Source organism: Callospermophilus lateralis, chromosome X (assembly GCF_048772815.1).
Source record: "Callospermophilus lateralis isolate mCalLat2 chromosome X, mCalLat2.hap1, whole genome shotgun sequence".
NCBI lineage: Eukaryota > Metazoa > Chordata > Mammalia > Rodentia > Sciuridae > Callospermophilus > Callospermophilus lateralis.
The window spans coordinates 96,859,471-96,883,131 of record NC_135325.1 but is presented as its reverse complement, the minus strand read 5'-3'; the positions used below and the strand labels follow the sequence as shown (position 1 = coordinate 96,883,131).

The 23,661-nt window shown below is 36.5% G+C and overlaps 1 protein-coding gene across 2 annotated transcripts; it reads left to right on the top strand.

Annotated features, from left to right (window-relative positions):
• Positions 1-1,166: 1,166 nt before the first annotated feature.
• On the top strand, positions 1,167-15,826 carry Nkap (NFKB activating protein). 2 transcript variants are annotated; one of them, XM_077106828.1, is made up of 9 exons: positions 1,167-1,654; positions 4,448-4,528; positions 7,192-7,262; positions 7,754-7,894; positions 10,053-10,116; positions 11,144-11,253; positions 11,350-11,425; positions 12,381-12,530; positions 14,900-15,826. In XM_077106828.1, exons 1-9 carry the CDS (start codon positions 1,275-1,277, stop codon positions 15,072-15,074), a joined length of 1,248 nt encoding a protein of 415 aa, XP_076962943.1. In that variant the 5' UTR covers positions 1,167-1,274; the 3' UTR covers positions 15,075-15,826. The 2 variants fall into 2 exon arrangements, with proteins under 2 accessions (XP_076962943.1, XP_076962944.1); XM_077106829.1 differs by lacking the exon at positions 4,448-4,528.
• Positions 15,827-23,661: the final 7,835 nt, after the last annotated feature.

Genomic DNA, 23,661 nt, shown 5'->3' with positions numbered 1-23,661 from the left:
ATAAATTAAAGACTTGCTGTCCATCTACAACTATATTAAAAAATAAAGAATGGAATTTTTGTGAAAGTGAAAAACAAACAAAAATGTTTATCTTATTCTTTGCCTTCTGGTATGCAATTATAAATTTGTAGGAGAAAAGAAGTACCAATCAAACACAAATAAATAAAGAAGTAAAAGGAAGATCATCAGAGGAGGGAGAATAGGAGGAGAGAGAAGGGGAGGGAAAGTGGGGGGAATTTGGATTGAAATGAAGTTTAAAAAATAGTGCTACAAAAGTGTACAGACTGGTATCACAAAAGTTAGGGTCTTGATAAGCAAAAAGAGACCAATTACTTGGGAGGCTGAGGCAGGAGGCTTGCAGTCTGAGGTCAGCCTGGGAAATTTAGTGAGACTCTGTCTCAAAATTAAAAATATCAGTGGTAGAGCATCCATAGATTCCATCCCCAGTAGCATGCAAAAAAATTATAAAATGAATATAAATACTGATCATTAACCCTACTGCTTCGCTAGTAAATGAAAGACTGGTTCAATGGGCTGGATAACTAGTGGGTTCCAGTTTCCTTTAGTTGGAGCACATTGGTGGAGATGTGTGACTGGGGAATTAAATATGCAGTTTTTCTTTGGGCTACTAACTTGATTGGAGAGCATCAGGCTCAAGTCATTAACATAGAATTTGTGCTTTCTAAGTTAACTAGAAAATATGGGTATAAACATCATAGCTCACTCCTAGTTGCAATAAACCCTCCTTATTTTGCTTGGGATTTCAAAAAAGAAAATAAATCATATTTTTTGATGTGTGTGTATATATATATATATGCATAAAGTATATACATTCATATACATACACATGCCTATATAATTATACAGAGAAAGCACACGAAACACATGCAGAATTGTATGTTGTTCACATGGTTACTCAGTGAAACATATCCTGTGTTCCGTGGACCTTTTCTTCAGGTATTTCAAGTTCGAATCTGAGAAAGGACTTGATCTCCTACGCGTCTTAGATTTGATGAACCTCTGTCGGAACTGAACAAATGCGCGGACCCAGTTTCCAGACCGGCTTATTTATACTGGTACCCGCCCCTTCCGGTTGGGAGGAGCTCTTAGGTCTGGGGAAGGTATTTGCTGACGTACCCGGAACTGTTTCCAAGGTTTCTTCAGGTTTGGGAGGTTGCTCGGCGGCGAGTTGTGGGAGCCAAGGCAACCGGGAATCTTCCCGGGGTCACAAGAGCGCCACCTTGGCCCTCAGCTTCGGGGGCACAGCTGCGGTAATGGCTCCAGTGTCCAGTTCGCGCAGCCCTGAGCGGGAGGCCTCTGGCTCCGGAGGAAGACGCCGCAGTTCGTCGAAGAGCCCCAAACCCAGCAAATCTTCCCGCTCCCCGCGGTGTCGCAGGTCTCGCTCGCGTTCTTGTTCTCGGTCTGGTGACAAGAATGGCCTAAGTCATCAGCTGGGTGGTGTCAGCCAAGGTTCCCGAAACCAGTCGTACCGCTCGCGTTCGCGCTCTCGAGAGCGGCCCTCTGCGCCACGGAACACCCCTTTTGCTTCTGCCTCCTCGTCCACGTATTATGGAAGCTACTCACGCCCCTACGGGAGCGACAAGCCGTGGCCTAGCCTTCTGGACAAGGAGAGGGAAGAGAGCCTGCGGCAGAAGTGAGTGAGCTCGCTGCATCTTTTCTTGTATGAGCCCCCCCGCCTTTCGAGTCCGATTTATCGTTCATTGTGTTTCTGACTATTCGCATTTCGTTCTGCCTGTCTTGCACCCATTTTCGTCCCTTTCTTCATTCCACTCACGGCAACCTTGTATTCTGCCTTTATTTCCCATATATTTTCACTTGTCGGTGGGTCCCTTTATACAGCACCCTATTTTATCGCTGTCCCCTTACCCGCTCCTGGCTTGTTAGCAGACGTCTCCAAAAGCCTCAGATCTACCGGAATTATAGCATTTACTTGGCTGTGTCATTATCAGTCGTGAGCATGATTTTATTGCTCACAAACTAAATTCATGGAAAGAAGGATCACTATTGTGTTGGTTCCAGGATTCAACATTCAATCAATCATTGCTTGAGTGGAGAAACAGACAAGTTTGAGATAACGGAATATATCAATGAAAATGTTTTGTACGGAATTGGAAAGAGTTGAAATTAAGGATTTATATTGCACAAGATAATTACATGAATGTGGGGGAAGTGATCTGCTTAGCTGTAGATGTAGTTACCTTAAGAAAGATCTGGGTAAGTGGTCTCAATCTTGTTGGTGAAAAATGATGTCAGGGTGAGATTGGGTCTCCTCTAATAAGAATGAATATTGGAGTGGGAAAGTGCCTGGTTTAAGGAAGAGGAAGAGACTTAGAATCATTGCTGTGTGACTCACAATATCTAATATTTATTAAACATTTCTTGTTGGGCATTGTACTAAGCCATGCACTATGTGTTTAAGAAATGAGACGTTTGAAAGTATTCCAGGCATTGAGGGGCAAGTTAAAGTTCCAACAGTTGGGAAATGGCTTCATGATTCTTTTTCTTCCAGCAGTGGGAACTAATAAAGTATAGTGATGAGAAGGACAGGCTCCAGAATCAGACTGCTTGAAACCTTTGTTATCCACCTAATAGCAGTGCAGCCTTGTGAAAGTTAATTTAACCTCTGTGAACTTCATTTCTTCACCATTAAAAAGATGCTGAGGCTGGGATATAGCTCAATGGTAGAGTGTTCACTGAGGCCCTGGGTTCCATCCTGAGCATTGTAAAAAAAAAAAAAAAAAAAAAGCTGGGTGAGGGTATAGGGGTAGATAAAATTAGTACCATGTCTTTTAAGGTTGTAATAATTTAGTGCCTGGAACATAATAAATATCCCATAACTGTTAGCTATTAGTGCCTCATGCATGGAAGCAGAAAATAAAAATAGTCCTGAATTAGGTTAAAAGACCTACCCAAGTTAAATTGTTCAGAAAATTATCCATAGAATATATTACTCAAAAAGCAAATGGCTTCTTTTTTTTTAATTTTTATTTATTTATTTTTTTATTTTTAGTCATACATGACAGTAGAATGCATTTTGACATATAATACATACACAGAATGTACATACATCAGCAAATGGCTTCTTGCTGGTGAATCCTCACCAAAAAATGTCAGAACTGCTTAAGTAGTTTTTTTCAAAAAATTTTTTAGTTATAGATGAGCACAATACATCTATTTATTTATTTATTTTTGTGTGGTGCTGAGGATCAAACCCAGTGCCTCACATGTGCTAGGCAAGCGCTGTACCACCAAGGTACAACCCCAGCCCCATGCTTAAGTGAAATTTGCATTTGTACATTTAGAAGATAAATAATTTGTCTTAACAGTGCAGATGAAGTCAGATGGCAACAGGTATAAGAACAGGACTTTATGTTCTTCAGAGTCTGGCAGCATTCTTTCCCCTATATTTGTATATTCTAAATACAGTTACAAGTATGGCCCCTTTTGGACTGTTTTTCAAAGTGGCAAACCCTTTGAGACTGACTCTGTATAGCTATATCTTTTCCCCTGAATAAAGAAGTAAAAAATTCAAATCAATTATGTTTATTTTGAAGGATTATTAAAAACAAATGGAATCTAAAACAGCTAAATTTTGAGGAACTGAACCTTAGGGTTTTTTTTTTTTTCAGTTTATGGAAAATAACAAAAATTAAAACAGAATAAATCACAAACATCATAAAACAAAATAATTAAACAATTTTAGTGTCCTCCAAAGAACAGAGAATGTACTCCTTTTCCAAAAAGGAGCTAAAGGGAAAACTGAGGGAACAAACCTGACATCTCATTGAGTATAATATTTGTCAAATAATTTTTTTCTTTTATTTTCAGAACTCCCTTTATTTTCTATTTCTAATTCTTCATTTTTATTTTCTTTATTAATTCTTAGCTTCCTGAAAACTGAAGCTTTGACTAAGTCAAAAGAGACTTCTTTTTTAATCATGCATGAACAAAGTTATTTCAAAATGTAAAACATTCTGTCACATATTACAGTGAAGTGATCAATTAGAAGCTGTGCCATGCACTTGGCATAGGGATGCCCTGGACAGTCTCCCAAGCTATTGTTTCTTATCCAGGCACTGAGGCTATCTGTAGTTTGTACCATTTGATAGTATTACGAGAACATCAACTCCTATGTGATTAATTTTCACTTAAACCAGGTTTTTATTAACTTTTAAAACATAAGGAAATTCAGGTGTGATGGCAGGCTCCTATAGTCTCAGAAGCCTGTGAGGCTGAGGTAGAAGGATCACTTGAGCCTAGTAGTTTGAGGCTAATCTGAGCAAAATAGGGAGACCCTGGCTCTAAAAAGAAAAAATATAATAAAACATTGGGAAAATAGGATTTAACTGGACTCTTGTTGAATTTGATTGTACATTTAGGAAATAATCCATCCATGAGTTATAATTGAAGTGTTTATATCCTCTAGGAGATTAAGTGAGAGAGAGAGGATTGGAGAATTAGGAGCTCCTGAAGTATGGGGACTTTCTCCAAAGAATCCTGAACCTGAGTAAGTGATTTAAAAATATGTTATAACATTAATTTAAATCCTGATTCTATTGTGAACTTTTTTTTTTAATACCAGAGATTGAACCCAGGGGCGCTTAACCACTGAGCCATGTCCCCAGCCCTTTTTTATATTTTATTCAGAGATAAGGTCTTGCTGAGTTGCTTAGGACCTTGCTAAATTGCTGAGGCTGACCTTGAATTCATGATCTTCCCAACTCAGCCTCAGGGTGCTGGGATTACAGGTGTGCACCACTACGCCCAGCTCTGTGAACATTATGGTTAAACGAAGAACTTTACATCTCAGTTATTTTTTATTTTCTTGTGATTTTTGCTATTCTACTCCTACGTCTTAAAAATGTAGAATAAGCTGGGCACTGTGGCATATGCCTTAATCCCAGTGACTCAGGAGGCTGAGACAGGGGGATGGCAACTTTGAGGCTAGTCTAAGCAATTTAGCCAGGCCCTAAGCAACTTAGTGAGACCCTGTCTCAAAATTTAAAGAAAGGTGGGGGTTGGGGATATAGCTCAATGGTAAAGTGCTCTGGATTAAATTCCTAGTACCAAAGAATAAACAAATAAATAAAAATAAAAACGGAACATTTCTAAGGATTAAACATGTTGCTAGTGGACTTTAGCATGCTAATTGTTCTGTTTAAATTGTAATCCATGCATCTAATTTCCTATTTATAGAAAGGTTCAATGTTAATATACATTATTTTGAATTATTGTTCTCCACTAACCCAGTTTCAGATTGCATGGCAGTTTATAGCATTACAAAGAAATTTCTTTAAAAATGAACATCAAAAAAGAAAGAAAGGGGCTGGGGATGTGGCTCTAGCGGTAGCACGCTGGCCTGGCATGCTTGCGGCCTGTGTTCAATCCTCAGCACCACATACAAACAAAGATGTTATGTCCGCCAATAACTAAAAAATAAATATTAAAAAAAAAAAGAAAGAAAAAAAATAAAAATGAATATACTGGGCTTGGGTTGTGGCTCAGTGGTAGAGTGCTTGCCTAGCACACTTGAGGCACTGGGTTTGATCCTCAGCACCACATAAAAATGAAATAAAGATATTGTGTCCACCTACAACTAAAAAAATAAATATTAAAAAAATGAGGGCTGGGTTGTGGCTCAGTGGTAGAGCGCCTGCCTTGCATGTGCAAGATACTGGGTTCGATCCTTGGCACCACATAAAAATAAATTAATAAAATAATGGTATTGTGTCCATCTACAACTAAAACAAACAAACAAATTTAAAAAATGAGTTTATTAGTATGGATTTGTTCAGCTGATTTTCCTATATCCAATACTATCTGAAGGTGTGATGCTTTTTCCCCTTATTTTGTTTCTTTTGGTACTACTCATAAGTTTTTTCTTCCCTCTTCTGTATTTTTTTGTCTACTTTAATTTGAATTGAGACAATTAAAATTGCCTGACAGGTAAACCTATAATTTGTGGCAGGATGAAAAGCATTATTATCTGAAACTTGAGGGCTAGGTGGGGTACAAGGGATTGAACCCAGAGCACTCTACCACTGAGCTAAATCCTCAGCACTTTTTATTTTTTATTTTGAGTCAGGGTCTTGCTAAGTTGCTGAGGCTGGCCTCAAAATTGTGATCCTCCTGTCTCAGCCTCCCTAGTACCTGGAATTGCATTTGTGCACCTCCACACATAGCTTGAAACTTGTTCTTATAGATACCTTTGGAGAAAGCTTAAAGAACCTGAACTCAGAGAATTAGAGTTGGAAAAAAATCTAGAAATAATTTTCTAGACAATTCCTAAATTATTCCAGGTTTTATTTTCAGAGGAAAAGATTATATGATGTGGAAACTCTCCTTCTGAACTATTATAAGATTTTATTAATTCTCACTTTCAGAATTCTCTGCAAATGAATGAAATCTCTTTAGACTAGTTTATTAGGTTCTTCCTGCTCTGGGGAGACAGAACAGTTGTTGCTTTATCAATATCCTTTACACACTTTGAATAAAATCCTGGGGCAGGGAAGGTAGCTTAGTGGTAGAGCGTTTGCCTAGCATGCTTGAGGCCCTGGATTTCTATCCTTAGCCTTTCCAAAAAACAAAAAAGGTAAGAATAAAATCCTAAAGTCTCCAGGCACAGTGGCAAATGCTCAGGAGGCTGAGGCAGGATCATAAGTTCAAAGCCAGCCCCAACAAAAGCGAGGCCCTAAGCAACTCAGTAAGATCCTGTCTCTAAATAAAATTCAAAACAGGGCTGGAGATCTGACTCAGTGGTTGAGTGCCCCTGAGTTCAATCCCCAGTACCCATCACCCCCTCCCCGTCCCCCCCCCCAAAAAAAAAAAACCAATCCTGAAATCTTTCCATAGCCTATCTCCAGTTTCTTTCATCTTTCCTTATGGTTTCTGTTCCTTTTTCCTTGTGGTTTCTTCTGAAATTATAGATTTTTCTGTGTTTTGTTTGAATAACACTTTATAAACTCTGTAGAATGATGGAAATGCAAGAAGTTTTTTATTATGAAGGTAGTAGACCCTTGAAATATGCTCTTACAAAAATGGTCCTGTGCTTACTTTTATAGTTCTTAGGCAATCAGTGTTGTTACTGAAAATTTTAAGGCTCTGTTTAATACTTCTGTGGTCCATATTTCATCACTTTTCTAATTCTTACAACCATTTTCTTTAAATTAGCTCTGATGAACATACACCAGTAGAGGATGAAGAGCCAAAGAAAAGCACTACTTCAGCATCTAGTTCAGAAGGTATTTTTTAAAATATAGAACTTTTTAATTGATTTTATTTTTATTTTTATTTTTTAACATTTATTTTTTATTTGTACACAATACATTTATTTTGTTTATTTACTTTTATGTGGTGCTGAGGATCGAACCCAGGGCCTCGCACATGCTAGGCGAGTGCTCTACCACTGAGTCACAACCCCAGTCCCTTTAATTGATTTTAAAAAGTAAGTTTAGGGGGGCTGGGGTTGTGGCTCAGTGGTAGAACACTTGCCTAGCACGTGTGAGGCGCTGGGTTCCATTCTCAGCACCACATATAAATAAATTAATAAAATAAAGGTCCATCAACACTAAAAAATATTTTTTAAAAGTAAGTTTATAAGTAGTTGAACATTGGACTTTGCTTTTATTCAGATTGCCAATCATCTATTTCTTTTCAGTATTTCAAAAACAATAAAATTGATGTTTAGAAATACTTCTTTAGAAATTAGTTTTTTAATCTGTGTTTCCTACAGATGAAAAGAAGAAAAAGAAGAAGTCTAGTCATTCAAAAGAAAAGTCTAAGAAAAAGAGAAAGAAAAAATCATCTAAAAGAAAACACAAGAAATATTCTGAAGATAGTGACAGTGACTCTGATTCTGAAACAGACTCCAGTGGTAAGCAAACCAACATCATTCTGCAAGCCTTTCTTCAAAACTAGTTTTTTTTTTCTTAAAATTTATTTAGAAGGACGTTGTTAAATAATAATAGCCAAAAGTTTCTGAATGCTCCTTGATTTTATGCAGGCAGCCTGCTGTGTGCTTTATATTCATTATTGCTATTTAGTCCACACAATAGCATTTTATAGATGAGGAAATGGAGGCACAGAGCAGGTAATAAGTACCACACCCAAGATCACATTTGGGATTCAAATGTAAACTAACTGACTCCAAATTGATTGTGCATAGTTGTACATAGCACAGGGAACCCAAACCAACTTGGGGTTAGGCTGCAAGATGTGTGGTGCCAAAGGAAACCCTACAGGACTCGATCAGGGGAGAGCTCTTTTTGTGTAATTAGCATGCCCAGTAGGCTCCACCTCTGTATAATTTTTTTTTAAAGGCATGCTATAAAGTACTCCCTTCAGGTTGGCTGCAGGGTACCCCATCTGGGGTGGTACTTCACAATAAGCCACCAAAAAGGTGGCTTTAAAAAAAGTTTGCTGTTTATCCGATTTATTTTATTTTTTTGGTGGTGCTGGGGATCAAACTCAGGGCCTTGCAAATATTAGGCAAGCACTCCATCAACTAGGCTACTTCCCCACCCGAATTTATTTTTAAATGTGTTCCAATTTGAGCTGGTTTTGTGGCTCAGTGGTTAGAGTGCTTGCCTGGCACATGTGAGGCACTGGGTTTGATCCTCAGCACCACATGAAAATAAATAAATAAAGGTATTGTATTTATCTACAAATAAAAATATTTTTTAAAATGTGTTAAAATTCACAGTGTGATAGTGTGATATTATCTTATTTTTCTAATTATATTCTTACCTTTTTGTTTTCCTAATTTTCTGTAAATTTGTATAAAAGCCACATTTTTATACCCTCTCCTGACTGATATATGACCAGAAGTTGCCTCCTTTGGGGTTGACACATTATATACAAGTGTCTCTTCCTCTGTTGTTATCTAGATTTCCTGGTTCCCATTGTCATTTTTCTTCCTTACTGCTGGAAGACTGAATTCTCTTAAAGTGCAAATCTAGGGCTGGGATAGAGCTCAGTGGTAGAACCCTTGCCTAATATGTGCAAGGCCTTGGGTTCTATCCCCAGCATCACAAAAATAAAACCCAAAAAAGCATAAATCTGAGGATGCCGATCCCCTACCTAAAATCTTTCAGTAGCTTTCCCTAGCCTTCAGGGTAAATTTCAGACCCTGATTGATCAGAATCCCATGTTCTTTCTCTTGACCCTGTCACATGGTACAGAGGGGCTCTTTGCCTACAGCACCAGTCTGTCCCTTCCTCCAGCTTCACTCACTCATAGCAACCATGGGCATAGAATACTTTTGTAATAAACTGAAAAAACTGATATTTTTTTAAACTAGCTTAAGAGTCACCTTTTCCTAGCCAACTATTCTTCAAACACCCTCCCCAAATCAGTCTGATTTCAAGATTCCGCTGTCACTCTGGATTATATTTATCTCTATACTCATCTCTCTCCTCTATCACACCGAGCCACTAGAAAATATTCTCTGTACTGCAATACCATATTTTCACCTTTTTTTTTTATCATGAAAATCTTTATAAACATTCAGAAAAGTAAAGAGAATAGCATGACTGATAGTATAATTAATACCATATTCTTATCCAAATTTAATAGTTGCTAGTATTTTTGACATAATTGCTTCAAATATGTTTTTGTGTTGGTGCATTATAATTATACAGAATAGTAGGACTCATTATGCCATATTTGTACATGTGCATAACACAATCACATATGGGTCTTTTATTGAGATAGTCAAAGTAAGTTACAAATATACTTTGATGTAAATATTTCTATATGCATTTTTAAAAAGTAAGGACATCTTTCTACTTAAACACAAAACTGTTATCTCATTCAATGAAATTAATAATACTCTATATCGCCTTATACCTAGTATGACTTTAATTTTATGTTCCTAGTGCCTAGTACAGTTTCTGGCAAGTTGCAATAAATACTAGTATGAATTAATTTCTCTTTAACATCAAATGGTATAGCAATAGGACTTCATCTACTCAAAAGTATTAGGGTTTTAGAATTTAAAATTGTTTCTAATTATAATGTGTTTTAATTTACAGATGAAGTTACAAAGAGGAGAGCAAAGAAAACTAAGAAAAAGGAAAAGAAGAAGAAACACAGATCGTCAGTTTTTTTCTATAATGGAAAAGCTAAATGTGTATAAAATTATATAAAACAGTATAATTCCCCTATATACTCATCACCCAGTCTGATTTATTTTCAACTCATGGGCAGTCTCCACTATCACCTTTTGTCTTGAAACTAATCCCAAATATCATTCCATCCATAAATAACTCACCTTTCTCTAAAAGATAGGCATTCTTTAAAAAAAAACACAATGTTGTTATCATGCCCAAAATATTTAACAATAATTACTCAATTCTCAGTAGTTTTTTCTACAGTTTATTCAAAGCAGAATCCAAATAATGTCTATAAATTGCAATGATTATTTTTGTATAGTGTACTTGAGCATGCTCTTCTGACCTCTGTATTTCCCATACAATAATAGATCTAGAGACTTGACAAGCTTGATTTGGGCAGCTTCATAGGTGGTGCTGTCTATTTCTATTAGGAGACAAAATAATGTCTGGTTGTCTCTTTTTGCTATATGAGCAGCCATTGGTTGTTATTGTCTAATCCTTTACTTCATTAGGGTTTGCAAAATGATGATAGCCTAATTCTGACTTTCCTTCTTCATTAATTAGGTAGAATAATTCTATAAAAGAAGCTTGCCCTCATCAATTACTTAAATATTCTGAAGTATAGTTTGTATAGCAATTATCATTGCTTTGTTTTTTAAAATAATGAATTGGATTTTTTTTAGTATTATGAGCTCAAAAATGTAAACACATTTAATGTATTTTAATTCATTACAAAGATATTATTAGTGCTCAAATTGGTAAGAGCTGTTCTTAAGCTGTTTTATTTCTGTTGTCTTTCTACAATATAAGAACTATATTTCATTGTTCCCTTTAATCTCTTTTTAAGTAGTGAAACATGATTTGGGTAAATATTAGAAAATTTTTAACTTAAACTTCTCTAACAAGTTTGAATTAGCTTGGAAGTCATTTTCATTACTGACTTAAAAAATTAAAATGTCTTTTAATATGGGAATATTAAGTGAATTTGTATCAAATTATAATCCCTACAGGAAGAAATATAAGAAAAAGAAGTCTAAGAAGAACAGAAAAGAGTCTAGTGATTCAAGTTCTAAGGATTCTCAAGAAGAATTTCTAGAGAATCCCTGGAAGGATCGATCAAGTAAGTTCTTCTGATAGACTTTAACTCAAACAGATGAAACATTAAAGTAACCATTTGGTCAAAATGTGAATGTGTTTCTGAATATCTTTCATGCAGAGGCTGAAGAACCCTCTGATTTAATTGGCCCAGAGGCTCCAAAAACACTTGCTTCTCAAGATGACAAACCTTTGAAGTAAGTTGCAGTGTATTTATAATATCTAATGTACCTTTCAAAAAGTATGGCCGTAACTTACCTTGCCAAGCTTATCCCCCTCTACTCCCCAGGTTCCATCTGACCTGGACTACTAAAAGTTCCCTTTGTTTACAGTACATGTTTCCACTTTTGTGCCTTATTCAGCTTGTTTCTCCCCCCAACTTTGCCTTTGCTTCTTCTTCCTGCCCTGTTTTCTTCCCTATCCCCAATTTCTTCCTGTTAAAATCTTTATCCTTCAAAGCCCTTTTCAAAAAGAGGAAGCATATGCTGATTCCCAATACTTCCCCTCCACAAGTAGTTGTAATTTCTACCCCACTTTAATCCTTACAGCATATTCCATTCTTTTGTGGAAGACGTTTTTTACCATGTATTATAATTATATCCTTATTAATATGTAAACTCCAAAAGAACAAAGATTATTTTTGTATTTCAAGCTTTGGGTTTAATAGGTATGCAAGAAACATTCACTGAATTAAATGAAGGGATAATAGCTTTTAAAGTCTCTTTGAATCAAAGGCAATAGATACTTGTTTCTAAATAGCATTATTATAAGTCTAAAAATATTAATTTTAGAGATATTATTTCTCCATTTAGGGTTTTTTTGTAAGGGAAAAAGAGAAAGGGAATGAGCTAAAAGAAGAAGCAGAAATGGCAGTACCTGTAGAGATAAATAAACCCACAATTATAAACCCTGAATTTATACTCACTAATATCAGTTCTTTTTTTTTTTAAATATTTAAGCGTTTCTGAGTTAATAATGTAGGTCATAGTGCATTGTTTATTAATTAAAGGAATTCACATTGGGCTTCCCAGCACATTACTGCTCAGCACATTCTTGTTTGAAAAAAATTTTTTATGCTCTCTTTAGACGATTAGTTTTATTATATTGAGATGGTTTTTAATGGATGTTTTCTGATTCTGAATTACTTTGTAGCTATGGCCATGCTCTCTTACCTGGTGAAGGTGCAGCTATGGCCGAATATGTAAAAGCTGGAAAACGTATCCCACGAAGAGGTGAAATTGGCTTGACAAGTGAAGAAATTGCATCATTTGAATGCTCAGGTTATGTAATGAGTGGTAGCAGGTATGTTCTTGGCATTGAATTCAGTTTCCATGATTAGCTCTTTTCCTTCTACAAGAATAATATTTTGGCAATTGGAAATTGGAGTATAAATATTGGTTTGATATTGGCTTTTTGGTATAAACATACTTAGCTAACATTCCAAGTTTATATAAAACTTAGTCTCAAACTCAACTATAACCCTAACTTTGAAGAATCACTATTTCCTGTGTCCTTTCCTAGTTCATTTTTTGATACAGATATTTTATCCACTGGAAGATATAGGGAAGTTTAACTATCTATTGTAGTTCCACAAGGAATGTGGCATTTTAGTAGTAAGAAAAACATTTGCACAAGAAATGTTTCTTGGTTTTTGAGCTTGCCTCCAGCTGTCAATGTACCCAGTTTTATGGTAATGAATAGCAGAGAAGGATTTTGAAAGATGTCAGGTTCAGCATGCTGAAAGGAATACAAAATTAGGGAGAAGAAAGCACAGTAACCAGGAAGAACAAGGAGAGTAAGGTAATAGGGCAGTAGTACTAAAATCAAATTGAAATTTGGATTCTTTAAAACTGACTTCTTTAAAAAGTAGATAACTAGGGCTAGGGTTGTGGCTCAGAGGTAGAGCACTCGCCTAGCATGCGTGAGACACTGGGTTCAATCCTTAGCACCACATAAAAATAAAGATATTGTGTCCACCTATAACTAAAAAGTAAAAAAAAAGTAGATAACTATTTTGAAATGACACTGGAAGCAAATATTTGCAGAACCCCTAAAACACACCTTCAGAATCTTGGGAATTCTGAGGACCAACATGTGAAACATCATTTCAGAGATCTAGCACAGTAAGACAAGGAAAAGAAACCAGAGGCATAAGGATGGGAAAGAATGATATACCACAGTCATTTTTTGTGAAGTATATGTTTACATAAAAAATTCCAAAGAATTTTTAGTTGAATTATAAGTAATAGAAGGGTGTAACAAATTGTTGTATATAAGGTTACTACACACAAGTAAATTGCATTTCTATATACCATCAAAAAGCAACTACAGAATGTAATAAAATAAAAAAAGGAAACATCTTTTATAATAGTGTCAGAGAATACAAAGGACTTGGGAATGAATCTAACAAAAGATGCCCCAAACCTCTACAGGGAAAATATTATTAAGAGACATTAAATAAGACCTAAATGGTGGAGAGCTGCCATGTTCATGGATAGGAAGGCAATATTTTAAAGTTGTCATTTCTTACCAAATTGATCTATAGATTTGATAAAATTCCAGTCAAATAGTTTTTCATGAAACTTATCAAACTGGTTCTCAAATATATTTATTAGATGAAAAGGCCAAGAAAAGCCAAGTCATTTCTGAAGAAGAGTAGGGAAGGTTAGATTTTCTCTACCAGAGATGAGAACTTAAGAAACTGTAGCACTTTAGAAAGTACAGGAGAACAACCAAATTGCTCAATGGAATAAAATACAGAGCCCAAGGACAACCATATGTGTATGGGACTTTGGTGTATGAAAGATATGGCATATCAGATCAGTGGAAAAGAGGGAACTATTTAGTAAATGGAAAAAGAAAAAAATGGTTATCCATATGGAAAAAGATGAAAGTAAGACCCTAAATCATCATATATGAAAGGCAGGGCCACTAGATTAAGGACTCAAAGAGCAGATATCTTTTATACCTTGGGATGAAGAAATATTTTCTAAAGAAAATAAAAAGTCTACTGATCATAATATATATTGATAAATTTGCCTAGGTTAAAAATAAGAATTTGTGTTCATGAAAAGATGCATTTAAAAAAGTAAAAAGATAAGTTTTAAACTGGAATATGATATTAGAACACACACAACTCATAGTTGAGAAAATTTAAAGAATACTTGTAAATAACACAAAAGAAAAGTAGGAAAATGACACAAACAAGCATTTGTCAAAAAAAATAATACACATGCCCAATATACACTTAAAAAGATATTCTTATTATTGGAAATAGAAATCAAGAACTTAATGAAATACCATTTTACATCTGATAGACAAAAGTTGAAAGTTCTAACAGTACAAATCATTTTAACGAATGTGGACCTATAGGCTCTCTTAAATACTGCTAGTAGAGCTGGATGCAGTAAAGCATGCCTGTAATCCCAGCAGCTCAGGAGGCTGAGGCAGGAGGATCATGAATTCAAAGCCAGCCTCAGCAACTTAGCGAGGCCCTGTCTCAACATAAAAAATTTAAAAAGGTAGGCAATGTTGCTCAGTGGTTAAACGCCCCTGAGTTCCATCCCTGGTACCAAAAAAAAAAAAAAATGGTATTATTAAGAAAAGATTGATGAGGATATTCTGTGAGAAGAATTACTGAGAAATTAAGCCAAAAATAAAATTATCTCCAGGCATCGCCGAATGGAGGCTGTGCGACTGCGGAAAGAGAACCAGATCTATAGTGCTGATGAGAAGAGAGCCCTTGCATCCTTTAACCAAGAAGAAAGACGAAAGAGAGAGAACAAGATTCTGGCCAGTTTTCGAGAGATGGTATACAGAAAGACCAAAGGAAAGGATGACAAATGAGGATTTTCCGATTGCTCAGCAGATATTTTTAATAACAAAAAAGAAAGCCTGGGTTCCATACATATACACAAAAAGATTATTATGCTCTGAAAAAGCTTTACAGTGCTACTGTGCCTTCTATTCAACTCTTTCAATCCCTCAGTAAAAAGCTGCTTATTGCTATATCTTTAGTAAGTTCTTTGGGTTATTTTGGATTGACTTACAACTTTCTGGTTTAAAAATCCAAAATATGAGTGAAATCCTACTGTATTAGGGGAGGTGGCATAGAGAAAGAGTCAGTGAGATGAGAAACCTTAATCACATGCCATGGTTTGGTGCTACTATTGGCTCTACATGATGCTCTCCCCCATCCCACTGAACTTGTGGGAAATGATCATTCCTCTGTGTTGAATGTGTTAAAAATGGACTTGATAGAAGCTATATAGGAGGCTATTTTTGTTAACAAAATGAAGGCTTTGCTGAAAAAAGCAAATCTGGAATTTGAAAACTGACTTGTATAATACAATATACAGTCTGCCCAGGAATTAATGTAATTTTGATTTAAGTCCCTACCTCCATTCTAAAACTAACAAACCAACATGCATACTAGCCTATGGATTTGTTGAATTGAAAATGTGAACATTAGGTGGAATTCCTAATAAATTACTTAAAAATAGTTATTTTAGGGGCTGGGGGTGTAGCTCAGTGGTAGAGCAGCAGGTGCTTGGCATGTGTAAGGCCCTGAATTTGATCTTCAGTACTGCAAGAAACAAAAAGTTCTCTCTCTCTCTCTCTCTCTCTCTCTCTCTCTCTCTCTCTATATATATATATATATATATATATATATATATATATATATAACTATATATAACTATATATATATATATAGTTATATATATATATATATATATAACTATATATATATATAACTATATATATATATATATATATATATATATATATAGTCTTGGGAAATTTATTGCTATGCCAATATAAATTAGTATTTCTAAGTTGTACTTTAATGATAAGATAACATCTAAAAAGAGTGAGTCAACTACAGTCGAGAGTACTGATGGGAAAAATATAGTATTTTAACTTAGTTGTTTCAAACAGATGTAGATAAAATGATATTAAACTTTTTTAACCCTATCCTTTATGTAATAGGTAGATTTCATTTTAAGCCTGGTTAAAGCTTTCAGTTTATGTTTTTATATCTATCTTTCATTTTAATTCTTAACTTTGTATAAAAGACCCTTATTTCATCACATTTTTGAAAGTAAAAATTGTGATCATAATATTTTTCCTTCCCTTATTTTGTTCAATTTTAGTTACGTCACAAGTGTAAAAGGGGAGGGGCAATGGAAATTTTGACTTGTTATGGTTGGAAACTGTTTGATCTGTGTTGTTATTATGTACATAGGATGAATTTAGGTTACTGGGTGATGGGTAAATTCAGACTGTGCTATTTTTATTTTTATTTTTTTTTTAATTAATTTTTATTGTTGGTTGTTCAAAACATTACATAGTTCTTGATATATCATATTTCACACTTTGATTCAAGTGGGTTATGAACTCCCATTTTTACCCCGTATACAGATTGCAGAATCACATCAGTTGCACATCCATTGATTTACAAATTGCCATACTAGTGTCTGTTGTATTCTGCTGCCTTTCCTATCCTCTACTATCTCCCCTCCCCCCTCCCCTCCCCTCTTCTCTCTCTACCCCCTCTACTGTAATTCATTTATCCCCCTTATATTTTTGTCCCCTTTCCCCTCACTTCCTCTTGTATGTAATTTTGTATACCCCTGAGGGTCTCCTTCCATTTCCATGCAATTACCCTTCTCTCTCCCTTTCCCTCCCACCTCTCATCCCTGTTTAATGTTAATCTTCTTCTCATGCTCTTCGTCCCTACTCTGTTCTTAGTTACTCTCCTTATATCAAAGAAGACATTTGGCATTTGTTTTTAAGGGATTGGCTAGCTTCACTTAGCATAATCTGCTCTATTGCCATCCATTTCCCTGCAAATTCTATGATTTTGTCATTTTTTAATGCAGAGTAATACTCCATTGTGTATAAATGCCACATTTTTTTAATCCATTCGTCTATTGAAGGACATCTAGGTTGGTTCCACAGTCTTGCTATTGTGAATTGTGTTGCTATGAACATGGATGTAGCAGTGTCCCTATAGTGTGCTCTTTTTAGGTCTTTAGGGAATAGACCGAGTAGGGGAATAGCTGGGTCAAATGGTGGTTCCATTCCGAGCTTTCCAAGAAATCTCCATACTGCTTTCCAAATTGGCCGCACCAATTTGCAGTCCCACCAGCAATGTACAAGTGAACCCTTTTCCCCACATCCTCCTCAGCACTTGTTGTTGTTTGACTTCCTAATGGCTGCCAATCTTACTGGAGTGAGATGGTATCTTAGGGTGGTTTTGATTTGCATTTCTCTGACTGCTAGAGATGGTGAGCATTTTTTCATGTACTTGTTGATTGATTGTATGTCCTCATCTGAGAAATGTCTGTTCAGGTCCTTGGCCCATTTGTTGATTGGGTTATTTGTTATCTTATTGTCTAATTTTTTTAGTTCTTTGTATATTCTGGATATTAGGGCTCTCAGACTGTGCTATTTTTAAATGCCCTTTCTCCTTATAATAGTTCAAAGTGGTTTTTCTTTAAGGAATTTAAAGTAAAGCAGTCATATTTCATAGTATAGAGCACAGGTTTTTCTGTATGTTCTAAGAAAATGTCTACTTTTAACCCGCAACTACTGAACTAAACAGCTGTCAGCATGTAACAACATTCATGACCCCTGAACTTGAAGGGATTTGTATTTATCCATTTTGCTGAGCCTAATAAATCTGTAGTTGCCTAAAGTTAAAAGGAATCTAGAGCTGAGCCCAGTGGCACATGACTGTAATCCTAACAACTCTGGAGGCCGAAGCAGAAGGGTCACAAGTTCTAGGTCAGCCTCAGCACTTTAGCAAGACCCTGTCTCAAAATAAAAAATAAATAAATAAATAAAAGGGGCTGGGGATGTAGCTCAGTAGGAAAGCAACCCTGTGTCCAGTCCCCAGTATTGCAAAAGAAAAACAGAACTAAGTTCCCAAACTTGTCTTAATCCATTTACTTCCTTATATAATAAAACCTAAAGTTTATAATTCCCACTTAAAAGTTTTATTCTCTAAGGACGTTATTTTTTAAAAAAAATATTTTTTACTTATAGATGGACACAATATCTTTATTTATTTTTTATGTGGTGCTGAGGATCAAACCCAGTGCCTCACACGTGCTAGGCAAGTACTCTACCACTCAGCTACAACCCCAGCCCCAGGACATTATTTTTAGTTGGCATGGCAGTTTTAACAGCAGCAATTTTGTGATATCTGAATATTGTGAATTTTTATTTGATTCTCTTGTGTCCTCCAGAGAGTAGATGCTCAACAACTGTTTGTTAGGTAAATGAAAGAAAAGGTATTTATTTCAGAACCTTACCATTCCTTTCATCGGGGTTTGTATAGGAAAGATCTGCCAAAGAATTGTTTTGGTAGCATATTCTTTGGGGAAGTAAAGGGAAGAATAAAAGGGCTAAAAGTATTTCATTTTCAGCTTATTACAGTTAATGCTTCAAACTATGCTTAGTCACTTGAGCCATTAGTCAATAGTAAGGCTATTGTATTTTAAATGTATATATATATATATTTTTTGTTCTCCAAGAAAACTTACCTAGTTTCCCACCTCACCTCATGTCTATTGCTCTGATAAGATTATCCCTCCTTTTTAATTTATTGTACAAATATAATAGTAAAAAAATAAGGAAGAAAAATTACAGTTCTTTCACATCAATTATCATTTGTATTTTGTGTTTCTTTCCAGTGTTTGTCTTTGTAAATATGTATTCTAAAGTACTTGTAAGTAGTCACTCAGAGTATAATGTAATTTTGTCTTTGGTGTTTTAAAATTTGGCAACCAGACAAGGGAGTGTCACAGGAAAATTAGAAACAAGTGATAATCTGGTGTGAGGTTAGGAAGACAAAAAATAAGTGAGGGTAGTAACTGAACCCATCCCTGTGTCATTATCCTCCCACCGCCATCCTCAAGCCACCCATCTGCTAATGTAAATAAAGTGGTAAGTTGAGGAAGGCATCATGCCAGGTTGCAGAATTTCAAAATGTATTATTTTAGCAGTGAGATTTAACTCACTATAAATGAATGGGCCTATGAGGAAGGGAACCCTTCAAACTGGTTATACGATAAACTGTAAAACTGTTGCCTTTTTTTTTTTTTTGATTCCCACTTGTGTCCATAAAAGGTGTGTCTGGGCTGGAGACTTAAGTGCAGAGGGGAAACAAGAAGCCAAGTACTAATCTTAGTTTGGTCTGAGAGGTGAGTTTTAGCACCTCTCTAAATTCAGCTCTGAGCTTGCAAGGATCTAAAGGATGCATAGAGGGATAATAAAATCTTTTAGAAACATACTAGTTAATCTGCTAATGTGATGGAAGTTGAATGGAAAAATGAATGCAAAAAATTACAGCTGGATTGTATGCCGCAAGTTTATTATTCAATAAATATTCTGTGGTTCGATGTGCTGTATTGTATTTTTAATATATTTGGATTAGAAAAACAATCCTAAAACATTCTGTAAGAATTCAGACAATTGAATTTAGAAGGTGATTGACTCCATTAAAAGATTTTTGGCCTCAATAATGTCCCTCGGCCATTTTTCTCGAAAGCGAGCCATTCCTGGTCTACAGAGGAAGAAAAACACCAAAAGCTTTTAAATTAAAAAAAAATTGAACCAGGGATTTACTGTTATATTCCTAGTGAGCAATAAGCCATTTTTTTTGCCAGGGAGAGAGTAAGTAGAGAGGGTGGCAGGGTTCTCTCTATTCGTTACTGTTTTTTGGGCCCAATCAACAAAAGGATTAATGAGCTTACATGTAAAGATCTTTAAGAGAGCTACTATACAGATAAAGGGAGTATTTAATACATGATATAACTCCATGTAATTTTGAAGTTTCTTATAGAAACAATAGACATGACCGGCTTTTTTACCCACCCTATTCCAGCAAATAATCCTCAAGTTTCTAATTATTATTATTATTATTTTTTTGGTGGTGCTGGAGATTGAACCCAGGGCTCTGTGAATTCTAGGCAAGCACTCTACCAAATGAGCTATATCCCCAGGCCCTCAAGTTTCTAATTATTGCAAAACCAGACACTAAGGAAAAGATGTTCTAGACCAATGGCAGAATTCTAGTTTTAGTTCATTCTAATAGGGTAGGTCCAAAGAAGATAAATGACTATTACGTGAATTATCTGGCTGTGGGTCTTCTGGATTCCTGGAGTATAATGACCTTTTCCCCACCCTTTCAAAATATGTCTCCAAATGTTCATTACCTTAGAACTAATGAATGGCCCTCAAAGATATAAGAGACATCAATGGGTGTATCCTAAGAGAAAGAAGGACAACTGTCAGCGTAGACTGAACATACCAACTCTTAATTCCCTCCCTACTCTTCTCTAGATATATACTCTTGAATTTCCAGAATTCGTCCTACTTATAAAGTAGGAACCTCTAAGTAGTAGTTCTTTGTCACTTCAAATCTATCTGGAAAAAAAAGATCTTTTTGGCAAAAAATATCTTAAGAATTGCCACAAAATTAGAGACAGGTTGTCAGAGGATTGTGCTGTTTATTAATAGGAGCTTGAGGAGTTCATTTACTTTCTTTACATGCTTCAGTTTACTCAGCTGACAATCTCTACCTCTGAAGAATGACATCAGACGGAAATAATACAAATGAACAAGGTTTGAAAACATAATGATATATAAGTCATAATGTCTCAATGTTCCCCTCCCACTCTGACCTCCAGAATGATGCCTGGAATATTGAGCAAGAGGCTTCTTCCCAAAACTATCTATTGTCTCCAGTATGGTCTGGATCATTTCCACCAGCCTTACTTCAAAATCTCTGACTTTCAGAGCAAGACAACTGATGGAGGGATATATGACCAGAATTGAACTCTCCATCTATTGTACCTCTTAAGATTACTCCAGCTGAAGATACATGTGTTCTGGAATAGAATGAGTAGGGGACATAGTTGGCTCACTGACGATATGATCCATATATAAAGCCTTAAAGTCAGATCAGAGCTCAGGCAACTTTTGAGAAAGGATGGGAAGACAAAGGGAAAATAACACTTTTCATGTCTGTTATGTTCCAGGCATTATGCTTGGTACCAGCCCTGCTCCTCTGAGGCCCTTTCTCCTGGAATCATGGGTGATATTTTGGCTCCTTTCACACCAACTCTCAAGTCAACATGCTATTTGTGGTGTACCTAGTGGCCTCAAGCAGTCATTCCTTCTATATATTTTTTTGGGGGGGGGTCGGGGGCCAGGTCTTGTTTTTCAGAAAGACAAACATCTTGCCCTTATAGAACTTACATTCTGGTGGAACAGACAAGAACAAAATAATTGATGATATAGAATATTTGAAGGTAATAAAATGTAATGAAGAAAAAGCATGGGGGATGGGATGGAACAGAAAGAAAGTGCAGGAGAGAAGGTGAGGGGGTAGACAACTACACAATGCATGCAGGTAGAGGAGAGTATTCTAGTCAAATGGCACAGCAAGTGCAGAGTCCATGAGGCAGGACTATACCTGGCTTACTTGAGAAGCAGCAAGATCAGAGGGGTTGGAACAGAATAAGTTAGTGGAAGGGGTAGTGGGAGAGCAGATAAAACAAGGGACCAGATCACACAAGGCCTTGTAGCCATTTGATATGCAAATATAAGTCTCTGGACCTGCAGTGTGAGCACTGCCTGGAGACTTTTAGTGATGCAGAATCCCAGGTTTTACCCCTGACCTGCTGAATCAGAATCTCCATATTACCAAGTACTTTGTATGTGCTTTAGAATTGGAAAAGCACTTTTGGAAAGTTTTAAACAGAGGAGTGACAGAAATTCACTTGATGAGGTTCACTGGCTGATTGCTATATAGAAAAGAGGCACATTGATGGCAAGGACAGAAGCAGAGAGACTGGTTTGGAAGCTGTTGAAATCATCTTGATGCAAGAGGATGGTGTCTTGGAAGAGGGTGGTACAAATGGACTGGTGTGAAATTGTGGGGAGCTGGGTATGTTTTTGAAGGTAGAGTCAGCTGGATTTCTTAATGGATTGGTTGAGGAGTGTGAGAGAAAAGAAAGGGCCAAGGATGACACCAAGATTTTGACTATCAGCTGAGACAAGGAAGACTATATGTAGCTCAGATTTGGAATGGAAAATTGAAAGTTTAATTTTAGACACAATAAATGAAATATTTATTATACCTCTGAGTGGGAGAGATGTGGACTTAAGCTGTAAATTTGGGAACCACAAGCTCTTGGTGACATTTTTCAAGACTGATCGAGATAACTACGGGAGTAAAGGAAAAGGATTTAAGACTTGAGTTTTGGAACACATTACATGTAGAAGTTGGTGTGAGGCAGAGATAGCAATGGAAACTGATAGAGAATGGATGGTCAGTGAAGCAGGATGAAAACCAGAAGAGTGTATTCTTCTAGAAACCAAGTGGGAAGTTTCATGGAGGAGGGAATAATCAGGTAGGACAAGTGCTGCAGATGGGCCAACTAAGATGAGGACAGAAATATGATAATTAAATTTTGCAAAGAGGGCATCATTGATAAATTTGACTAGAGACATCTCCATTCTCCTTGAAGCTTCACTGTGGGGAACAAAGCACCAAAGGAAGAGCTTACCGGAGGTTTGCTTTTGGTGATCTTGATGGTGAAGTAGGCAGTGGCACTGACTCGCGGCATGGGTACCTGAGCTGTTGGGATGCTCCAACGCACGCAGTAGATATAGTGGAAGGTGTGACTTAACTCTTCCTTCTTTATAAACTCTGTGTAGTGCACCCAGCGGCTTTGGTACTCCCAAGTCTGCTTCATAGAAAAAAGAAAGCTCACAGACAAAGAAAGGCAGACTTCTACTCAAGCACTTTTGATAAAAGCAGTGCATAACAGTCAGGGTTGCAGCCCTGTTCTAGGTCCTTGCATTTTTTTTATTGGGAGTCAAACTAGAATCAACTCTCAGTTATCTCCACAGTGGGGGCGTGAAAAGGTCAAGCTGAAATGAAATAAGAAAAGAATGCACATATCACTTGAAATTGGGCTTTAGACTGGAGGGGCACACCCTCTGAAGTGTACGTGTACATATACACAGCCACAGGCTGCTCCACACCCTTACTTGGGTGTGTAATTGGAGTTGTGGTTAATTGGAAAATAATTAAAGAGTGATTAGAACACGTGTTCTGCTTGCCCCATCTCAGGAGACCTACAGGCGTGACTAGAAAGGAATAAGGCTGGTTTCCACCTGCTGGGAGCCATCAGCCAAGTAGGTATGACAATTTCCTTGCCAGCGTACTCCCATGCTGTCTAGTGGAAGGACTCCTGAAAGGTGACCTTGCTCAAGGACCAGGGCGGATCCCTGTTTAGGGTGTTCCCGGTTTAGCATAATAGGAGATTAGGGTGTTCCCCGTTTAGAATAGGGCGTATCCTGCTGCCTGAGTTCCTCTTGAGTTCTTAGGGTCAGACAGTATATTTTGGGAGAC

Coding starts and splice junctions, on each gene's coding strand:
- Nkap (XM_077106828.1), top strand. CDS start 1,275: ATGGCTCCAGTGTCCAGTTCGCGCAGCCCTGAGCGGGAGGCCTCTGGC. Junction 4,529..7,191: donor CCAAAGAATCCTGAACCTGA/GTAAGTGATTTA, acceptor TCTTTAAATTAG/CTCTGATGAACATACACCAG. Junction 7,263..7,753: donor TTCAGCATCTAGTTCAGAAG/GTATTTTTTAAA, acceptor TGTTTCCTACAG/ATGAAAAGAAGAAAAAGAAG.